General features: G+C 41.2%; 1 protein-coding gene across 1 annotated transcript in view; it reads right to left on the bottom strand.

Moving 5' to 3' along the window:
- Nucleotides 1-436: 436 nt before the first annotated feature.
- Nucleotides 437-10,009, bottom strand: part of uacab (uveal autoantigen with coiled-coil domains and ankyrin repeats b) — a 34,567-nt gene continuing 24,994 nt past the window's right edge. The window contains exons 9-18 of the mRNA XM_088992047.1: nt 7,995-8,032; nt 7,276-7,383; nt 6,808-6,840; nt 5,411-5,497; nt 5,218-5,248; nt 5,064-5,113; nt 2,094-4,790; nt 1,780-1,932; nt 1,493-1,558; nt 437-642 (exon numbers count right to left, since the gene is read on the bottom strand). Coding sequence (XP_088848173.1) covers nt 571-642; nt 1,493-1,558; nt 1,780-1,932; nt 2,094-4,790; nt 5,064-5,113; nt 5,218-5,248; nt 5,411-5,497; nt 6,808-6,840; nt 7,276-7,383; nt 7,995-8,032 — 3,335 coding nt within the window. The 3' untranslated portion in view covers nt 437-570. The remainder of the gene's footprint in view (nt 643-1,492; nt 1,559-1,779; nt 1,933-2,093; nt 4,791-5,063; nt 5,114-5,217; nt 5,249-5,410; nt 5,498-6,807; nt 6,841-7,275; nt 7,384-7,994; nt 8,033-10,009) is intronic.

Genomic DNA, 10,009 nt, shown 5'->3' with positions numbered 1-10,009 from the left:
ATAAGCAATTGCTTGCATTGGGTTCCTTTTTTATAACGTTATCCACCAAAACAAAAATGACTAAAATGAGACTGTAGCACAACTATTTGATAAGTTAGCCTAGCTTCTTCTATTTCTTCTTCTTCCATGGTTCTTACATGCTGGCATTTGTGGCAGCCTAGAAGTAATCGAGTACCATGCTGTCTCTAGAGGTTAATCTTGACACTACTGGATTTGTCACTGAGACTAGTGATTGTCAGTCACGGTGGTGGTGTGCGTTGAATGATGTGCTGGTCATCTTCAGTACACCACACATTCTATCAGCAGTAATGTTTTTAGATGCCTGTCACACTTAAAAAAACAGGATACTATCATGATATGTATTGTTCTTAACTGTCAGTAGACGAATCTATTCATAACTGTAGGGTTACCTGGAGACCAAAGGGCAGCAATAGAGGATTTAATAACAGCCCATTTGAAGAGTGATCATCTGGATGACATAATGCAGTGTGAAGCATGGCAGTGTTATGGAAGTGTGAGAATGGTAAATTTGAGTCTGCAGGTAGCAGCATCGTGAGCTGCTGAAGAAAACTAACACACAAATTCTTGTCTCATGCGGATGATCTGTAGCAATGCAGCTTGGACATCCTCATCCATGTGGCCCTACAAATAAAGAAATGAAATGCTGAGAAGGATTACGGACAGCTACTAACTGTAATGTAACGTGTATTTTTGGGGGTGAATTTGTATTACATTTCCACCTGGACGTAATAGTACAACCACTTTCTCGACACAAGAATGTATTAAAAGTGTAGACTATGACCTAAAATGTGGACAGACCAGCAAAAACGTCATTGTTCTTAGTGAAATGTGATTTTTCTAAAATATAGTTTTGCCAGCCCATGTGTCTCAGTTTAGGATTTGTGTTACAGTGTTCGGCTGATTGTGCATCCGACTTACTTTGCAACCAACCTATTTATTTATTGCTCTCTGAGGAGAAAATGTAACCCACTCTGCTATCTATTCAATGCTGTGCATCACACAGCGACCCAGATGACACAAATGCAGTCACAGAAAGACTGAAAGAAAAGTGAAAACTGCATTGTCTCTCATTTGTCGAAAGTAATGCTGATGAGCAAAGAAATACAATGGGTCATTTGTTTTCAGGTTTCTGAAACACTTTAACGTGGGCTGAATTGAGTACTACACAGAATGCCACTAAAATCCATGATCTTATATTGATTCAGAAAATAAATAATTTCATTCGACTGATGCAGCACATGGGCGTGCTTTAGTAGAATACGTCCACCTCACACTTCTATTTGGCTGCAATAGCACATTATGCAACAATAACACAAAACACAAGACTAGCACTATCAAAAAGGCATATTTGGTCGAACAGAAAAGTTTGAGTCTGAAACCATACATTAATTCTATATAATCACATATTGTTTTGTTTTGCCATCATCAAAAGTTTAGAAAAAGTATATGGTATACGGTCAATACAACCAACCTGCGCTGCACTGAGGAGGTGTGTTCGATAAATGGAAACCACTTCTCTGTGCTGCCTCTCAGCATCCTAAAAGAACAGAGAGAAAACACACGAGTATTGCTTCAGCATAGAACGGCAGTTGAGTTTAAACTTCAGCCAAAACATGTTGCCAAACGTATGAGATAATAAACCGACGATGATGCACACAAGACACTGTTATCTTCCATTACTCGTCTCTCAAGGAAAACGATGACCTTATTCAAATATGTGCCAAGACCGAGTCCTGTGTTCTCTCTGAATCCACTCACAGCCAGCTGCTGCTGTAGGTTCTTGATTTGGGCTTGGAGTGTGTCCATGTGCTGCATCTGCCTTTTGTTCGGGGAGTTGCTGGTGTACGCCAGCTGGGACAACCCATTCAGAGCTTGCTTCAGTCGCTCCACGTCAGTCAGCAACTCCGTGATCTGACACAAGAAGAAGCAAGAAGAAAATGTATTAACCACATGACCACACAACAACAAAAGAAGGACAACACATGTGTGTCACTGCAAAATTTTGTTTTAAAACGACGGCATGGAAATGGAAAAGTCAAGCAAGGTTCCCGGATCACTGATTTCATCGTTACCTTCTTGTCTTTGGCTTCAGTCAGCTGAGATGATGTCTGAATCCTTCTCTGAAGATCACCAATGGTGCTGAGTGACTCGTCATAGCGTTCTTTCAGCTCCAGAATTTCTTGTTCGATGGCCTTTCCCTTCTCATGAAGGGCTTCTATCTCCCTCCTGGCATTGCTCTCGCCCTCCCTCGCCTGAGTGGCCTCATGGTGTACCGCTTTGCATTCCTCTGTCAAGCTCAACAGCTTGTTGGTTAAGTTGGTAGTTTCCTCCTCGAGGTGCTGCTTCTCCTTCTTCATTTGGGCCATATGATCTTCCTTGAAGTTAAGCTCTTCGAGAGCTTGAGTGGCTTGAAGGAGTTCCGATTGTAGGGCCGAAACGTCCTCGGCCCTCTGGCCGCTGTTCTCTTGTTCTTCCCTGAGCCCCATTCGAAGCTCAGCAACTTCCGTCTCTAGAGCTTCTCTGGACTTGGTGTGCTTCTGTAACAGAGAAGCCTGTTCTCTGTGGAGTTCCTGAACGTCCTTCTGTAGAGCACAAACCTTCTGGGCCTCCACCTGCTCAGCCTCTCGTGCTTTTTTGCAATGCGCCTGGGCTTGCTGCTTGGCGTCGTGAAGGGCCTTGAGCTCCATGTCGTAGGTTGCAATGCGTGTCAGCTCCGATTTTAGACGGTCCTGGAGATTCTGGATTTGCGTGTTGCACAAGGCATTCTGGTCTTCAAGCTCAGCTTTCTGAAAATTGACCTCCTTTTGCTTCTGCTCCAGATCGGCCAACTTGAGAGCCATCACCTCGTATTGGCCCTTGATGTCTTCCTCGTCTCCTTTGCGCTTCTTACCGGTGACAAGAGCAGTGTCAAGTCTTTGTTGAACAGACTCGATCTCAACTTTCAGTTTCTCTTTCTCCAGTTTGTTATTCTCTCTTTCAGACCTCTCCCTGTTATACTTCTCTTCCATTTCCAACAGTTTAACCTTCAGCTCCTTGACTTGCATACTGTAGGAGTTTTCTTTTTCCTCGACGGCTGTCATCGGAACAAATTTGGACTGAATAGCCTCCATGATGGTATCGAGTTCTTTCTTTTGAGCTTGCAGTTCTTGTGTCAGCTTGACATTTTCCTCCTGGGCCAACGCGTGCATCGCCGACAGTTGGTTGGCTCTATTCTCTGCCTGCACCACGGCGGCACCCATCTTTTCAGTCATACATTTGTGCTCCTTCAGACTGATGTGGTCATTTTTCATCTCCAACAGAACATTTTCCAACTTTTCACACAACTTGGCGTTTCCTTCCTTCACATTCTGTAATTCCTCTCGAACTTCCTTCTCCGTGGACTCCAAATTCAAATTCTCAGACTTGACACTCTCTAAGGTGGAGGTTAACTCTATCCTCAGTTGCTCGTGCTCTTGTCTCGGAACATAGTCTCCCTCCAGGTTCAGTTTCAAAGTTTCGCTTTGTGCTGTCAGGTGTGCACACCACTTTTCTCTGTCTTCACACTTACTTTGTAAAAGTTGAAATTTCTTCATCACGTCAGCATTTTGATCCTTCAAGGCTTCCATTTCACTCTGCTGTTTATCGGTGGCACCTTTCAGATTGTTAATGTTCTCCTGAAGTGTCACTCTCTCGGCGTTAAGCAGTTGGACTTGTGCCTCCGCTTTGCCACAACGTTCGCTGGCTTCCACGAGTTTGTCCTCTAGCTCCTCCACAGCCGAAAGCATTCTCATTCGAGATTCCTCATGTTCCTGGATTGGGATGAAGTCGGCCTCAACCCTGCTATTCAGTTCCTCCAGCTTCTCTTGCAGTATTTCCCGCTCTTCCTCGCTCTCCTCCATCTCATGAATAAGTACATGGCTTTTTGCAGTGACATCGTGTAGTTTTTTCTTCAACGACATGTTTTGCTCTTCCAAAGCAGCCTGAATTTTTTGTTGGTCCTCAGTGGGCACCGTCCTTGTTCCTTCGCCTCCCTGAGTCGGATTATCTAGCTTCCGATGGAGTTCAGCAACCTCTTCCAGGACACGATCGTAGTCGTCTCGGAGCTCAGTGAGCTGACGTTCCTTTTCGTCTACTGCATTTGTCAGTAAGTTTTTCATATTGTCAAATTTCTCGGCCGCTACCGTGCTGCCCTGCCTCGACTGAGCTTCCTTCAGCTTTGTCTCCATTGCGAGGACAGTCTCCGAAAGGTCATCCCTCTCTGCAGTCACAGCTCCAAGCTCTTCATTTAACCGTTCGGCTTCCGTTGCTAGCTGGCTCTCACTGTCCTTATACTCCTCCAATGCCTTCTCACTCTGTTTAAGACGATTCCGGACCCGACCTACTTCAGCTGAAGCCCCCTCATACTTGGCTTTGATATCCTGCACCTGAGCACGAAGCTCTTCCGTGGCCTGGCCTCCCAAGTGTTCTTTCACTGCAACCACGTGGGCCTGTAACTGTTTAACTTTGCATTCTGAATCAAGCATCCTCTTTTGGACTTCCCCCAAGGCATCCTCGAGGTCTTGAACTTGCTGGTCAGACTGTTTCTGGATGAGATCTCTGTTCTGAACCAGTTCTTGGCACTCTCGACTTTTTCTGCTGAGAGCTGAGTGAAGCCGCACCCTCTCCTCCTCAGATGCTTGTTGTTTTCTTCTGAGTATCTCAAGCTCATGCCGAAGAACTTCAAGATCACCAGACAAACCCTTCTCTAATGGTCTAGACAGTGACCGAGACATTGCTGGATTCTGGAGTTTCTGACGAGAAAAGCAAGAAACACGTGATTGAGAGTAAGTCAAACTAACAAGGCACTTGCTGGTTTTGGGACGTGACGAAATTCACATAACAATTGCAAGTGACATATTTGAGATGGGAAAACCTTTATTGGTCTTTTTTTAGATTTAGATTTGTTTTCATGCTATATCATTTTTTTTAATTTTACTTACAACAACCAATTCTCATCCCTATATTCTAAGGGTGACCACAACCTTGGAAACACATCAGCAGTTGTTTTAATCTACTTGTCTTACCTGATCCGAATCCAGGCTATAAGCTTGCTTGACCAAGATGTTCTCTTTTCCTGTAAAACAATGAAAATGTAATCAACACAATACAAATGAATCTTAAATTGGTGATCATTTTTGGATTATAAAAATAGCTTATTCTCATGAAAGATTTGTCAACCTTTGATCACTGACTGTCCAGAGTAGGCCCCCTGCAAATACAAAGAACACATGTTGAATATGTAAAGAATATGTAAAAAGAAAAAGAAAAAGAAAAAGAAAAAGAAAATGACACAGCAAAAGAAAATCTGAGAAAAATACATTTCAACCATTTCCTCCAAGAGATTCAAAACGATCTGTATACATCAACAGACCATAGTGCTTTTGAGCTGGACCTTGACAGTCTCCAAGCCTCGTGACCCTCGTTCGTTGGCACTAAGTAACACCTTTAATTGCTCCTTCTGATACAATGAAAAGAACAAAAAAAAGAACAAACAAGTTTAAAAAGCGACCATTTTCAGTGTGCCACTGTTTTTGCATGGGTGCATGCAAATGAATATAACCATCATCAGCATCATATAAAAATGCTGAATGAGCAGCTATAATAACTCGATCAGTACTGGCTGCAGTTTTATCAGAAGTGCATGGGTCATAATTAGAAGAATGGCAAAACACGGCAGTTGATAGGAATAATATTTATATTCTTTCTATTCCCAGCTTGGACCATGAAACTGTCTTGTTAGTTGTATGTTTTGTGCCTGGTGGTTGATTTGCAGCACGGTGGGCGACGTTGGCCTTGCAGTGCGGAGGTATAGGGTGTGATTACGGCTCCGGCCTTCCTGTGTGGAGTTTGCATGTTCTGTTTCTGGCTGTGTAGGTTTTTCTCCAGGGACTCCGGTTGCCTCCCACATTCCAAAAACATGCATAACAGGTTGAGTACTCTAAATTATCCCTTGATTGTTGTTTGTCTCTGTGTGCAATTGGCTGGCAACCAGTTTAGGGTGTACCTTGCCGACTGCCCAAAGCCAGTTGAGATAGGTTTCAATATAATCACAACCCTCGTGGGGATAAGCGGTTTGAAAAATGGATGGAAGGTTGATTTGACGTAAGACAGGATGTTTGTAATAGCTTCGTTCAGTGCCTGTCCATTTCAAACAATTCTTATAGGCTCATAATCAAATGGATGCATGAAGGAGTATCAAAATTTGATTGACAACACACTTTATTATGGCCATGTACTGCAACTGCTTTTATGGGTACCAACAGGATGTTCTGTATTGACTTTTAGGGCCAAATAAAAACTTGACTGGATTTACCTATATTAGATTGCACAATCACCCCAGAAAACTTAAAAATACACCACTACATTAATTTCTTGCATTTTATTGCATACATTCATCCATGTTGGACACTCATCACTCACAGACTGTATTTGTTCATTTATTTGACATGGCAATTCCAGTCCATGAAATGACAGTCAAGCCAGCTGCTACAGGAACTGGTCATTGTATGAATTATGTTAACATGGCTCAAATGCGCTACATTGCCAACTTCAAATTCAAGCAATTCATTCAATTATTTTTAAATTACTAAACCCGCATGTATATTAAATGTTTTGAAGTTTATTAAAAAAAAATATGAACTACAGCAGTGAGGAAAATAAACTTGAAAAAGGTAACCTATGCCTTTGGAATTTTTTTGATGTCATTCTGGCATGACATGTTTCACCATATAGAAGAGAAATTTTATTCCAAAATGGTTATTTTTGTACCTCATTGTGAGTGTCTTCTATTGTCTTCTTTTCCTGTAAATAGAAAGAAAATGCCAGAGCCAATGAGAAATGATTGCTCTCTCAAATTGTCTAAACTGATAGCTAGTAAACTAATCTGACTCTCATAGTAGGATATGAATCAATCCATGGTTCCCAAACACTTAATAACTGTCATTCAACGAAAAGATGATGCAATACAGTGGTAAACATACTCCTGTCTTTGTTGCAGGCATCAAATCCAAAACAAATCCAATTAAGCGGTCCAGTTTGAACATTTAAAGATTTTGTCTTTGTAGTTTATTTATTTGAGGATTAAAAGGATTTTGAATCATTGTATTGCATTTTTATGTTTTATTCAACATTCAAGCTTCAATTCAATTGAGATTTGCACATTGTTCATTGATTCACTTTATTTTGGTTTTACTAGTGCTACAAAACCGAAATGTACATGTTAGGACAAGCACTTACCTGAGTGAGTTGTTGTTGCAACAGCATCACTTTATCTACCAGTGCCCTCTGCTCCATTTGGTACTTCCTGAGACTTTCCTGCAAGGATTCGTTCTGCCTCTCAAGGTCCTGAAAAAAATATATAAATATAAATATATATCCCTCAAAACAACTAACGAAATCAAACGCAGGACATTCATAGAGCAAAAATACCCAATCAGTTCACGAAACAAACTGAATGAGAAAAGATTGAAAATACAGTAAAGTCTCGTTATATCGATATCGGATATATCGATAGTCCCGGTTATATCGATACTATTTCTATGCACGCACGGAGAAAATTACATGCAAACAGGGTCGGATATATCGATAGTCCCGGTTATATCGATATTTTTTCGGACTCCGTTGAATATCGATATAACGAGACTTTACTGTACATGTATCATATGATCCCTTCTGTTAGACTCCATGGTGTCTGAGCGCTCCAGTGACTGCTGAGGAAAGGACTTTTTTCCTGTTTTTAATGTAGAACTAATGGCATTAAAAATGAAGGGAGGCTTAATATCCTAACATGGTATCAAAGTGAATACATTTGTAAGAAAACAAATGGAAAATGTTGCGTGTGACCATATTAAGAATGTCAGAAGTGTTAAAAAAATGGGAAAAAAAGCCTTCAAAAAATATCAGAAGCATAAAACAATCACGAGTGCAATGTGTTTGATTTTTGAACGGCACATTACCTGTCTCCTCCACTGTTCTATTTTTGTTGCCTCTTTTTCTGTAAGGAGTGGACCACATTTTAGAATTATTTGTGCAAACTGAATAAGAACAATAAGGTAAGCTCGACATGAAAAAAATATCAGTTCACATCACAATATCTTACAAATAGTCAACAATGGCACCACTGGGTCCAAGAAAGACACAAAAATTGGCAATCATATTAACATCAAAACTTTTATACTGCATTAAAGGACAACCGAAATCACTTTTTTGTTTCCTAACTGACATCAGAAAAACGTTTTATAGCATCTAACATACCCAAAACACGCAGTATGATATTTTTAGCCAAATGCAAAATACAGTAAAGTCTCGTTATATCGATATCGGATATATCGATAGTCCCGGTTATATCGATACTATTTCTATGCACGCACGGAGAAAATTACATGCAAACAGGCTCGGATATATCGATAGTCCCAGTTATATCGATATTTTTTGGACTCCCTTGAATATCGATATAACGAGACTTTACTGTACCAATAAAAATGACTTAAAGTGTCCAAAAACTACTTCAAATTCAACCCGGAAGTGGCCAGTTTCAGAAGGTCCCGCCCCCTTGTTCGTGGTGTAACGCCAAGACGTCTTGCCATGCTCGAGAATCAAAGCAATGGCTTCAGATTCGGAAAAGATGCTTTCTTGTTACTCATCCAGTTATGAATATGATTCAACGTGTTCTAAAGAGGAAAGCATATATGTTTGCAATCGATTAAAAATTTATTTCGGTCATTTTGATGCATCTGGAGAGAAATGTAGTGATAAACTCTTTAGTACTCACAGTATCCAAAAAAAGGCAGAAGATACGTCTGTGTAAGCTCTCAGTCGTACAGGAGTGGTCCATCGATGAAAAGGTTTCTTCAGCCGTCATCTGTACTTCTTTGAAGGTGTTGGACGTTTCGCTTCTCATACAAGAAACCTCATCAGCAAATTAAAGTCTTACTGGTAGTTTAGGCCCTATATATATATCCCTACTGTCGAGACATGGCGGTGCCGGACTCTGCTATGATAGGTCCCTGCTCTCAGGTTGAGGGGAGCAGAAGAGTACTCCCTGCAGCTGCGCCACTGATAGTTCCTGTCGTTCTGACTAACAACTGGCCTGATTTCCCCACCTTGACCGGTATCACTTCATCAGTATTACTAATCCTATGTTGCCTAAGCAGGCTAGTGTATGAACGATCCAAATTGAACCTCACCCGACCAAACCGGTTAAATAGTCTTTTTTTGAGAATTTGTTTAGTCTCCCCAATGTACTTACTACAAAGTAATGTAGTTTATTCAATACATTGTAAGAATGAAAATTGTAAAGAGCAGTACATTGGGGAGACTAAACACATTCTCAAAAAAAGACTATCAACATCGCAGGGATAATACTAGTGGGCCTCAATCGGCAGTACATATGCACCTAAAAGCTAGCAACCACTCATTTGACGACAATGAGGTTAAAATCTTAGCGATAGAACATAGATGGTTTGAAAGGGGAGTAAAAGAACCAATTTTCATAAAACAACTAAATCCTTCATTAAACCGGTTTGGTGGGGTGAGGTTCAATTTGGATCGTTCATACAATAGCCTGCTTAGGCAACATAGGATTAGTAATACTGATGAGGTGATACCGATCGAAGAGGGGCAATCAGGACAGTCGTTAGTCACAACGACAGGCACTATCAGTGGAGCAGCTGCAGGGAGTACTCTTCTGCTCCCCTCAACCTGAGAGCAGGGACCTATCATAGCAGAGTCCGGCACCGCCATGTCTGGACAGTAGGGATATATATATATATAGGGCCTAAACTACCAGTAAGACTTTAGTTTGCTGAAGAAGTTTCTTGGATAAGAAGCAAAACGTCCGACATCTTCAAAGAGGTACAGATGACGGCTGAAGAAACCTTTTCATCGAAAGGCAAAAGATGGCGACAAAGCCCTGAGGAAATTGTCTCCTGGTACGTTTTGTAAGCGAACATCGAATACACTGTAGAAGTCT

This window comes from Hippocampus bargibanti, linkage group LG03 (assembly GCF_051943395.1).
Source record: "Hippocampus bargibanti isolate YZ-2025 linkage group LG03, ASM5194339v1, whole genome shotgun sequence".
Classification (NCBI taxonomy): Eukaryota; Metazoa; Chordata; class Actinopteri; order Syngnathiformes; family Syngnathidae; genus Hippocampus; species Hippocampus bargibanti.
Note: the sequence above shows the minus strand (reverse complement) of the source record. Positions and strands in the feature narration are given on the sequence as shown.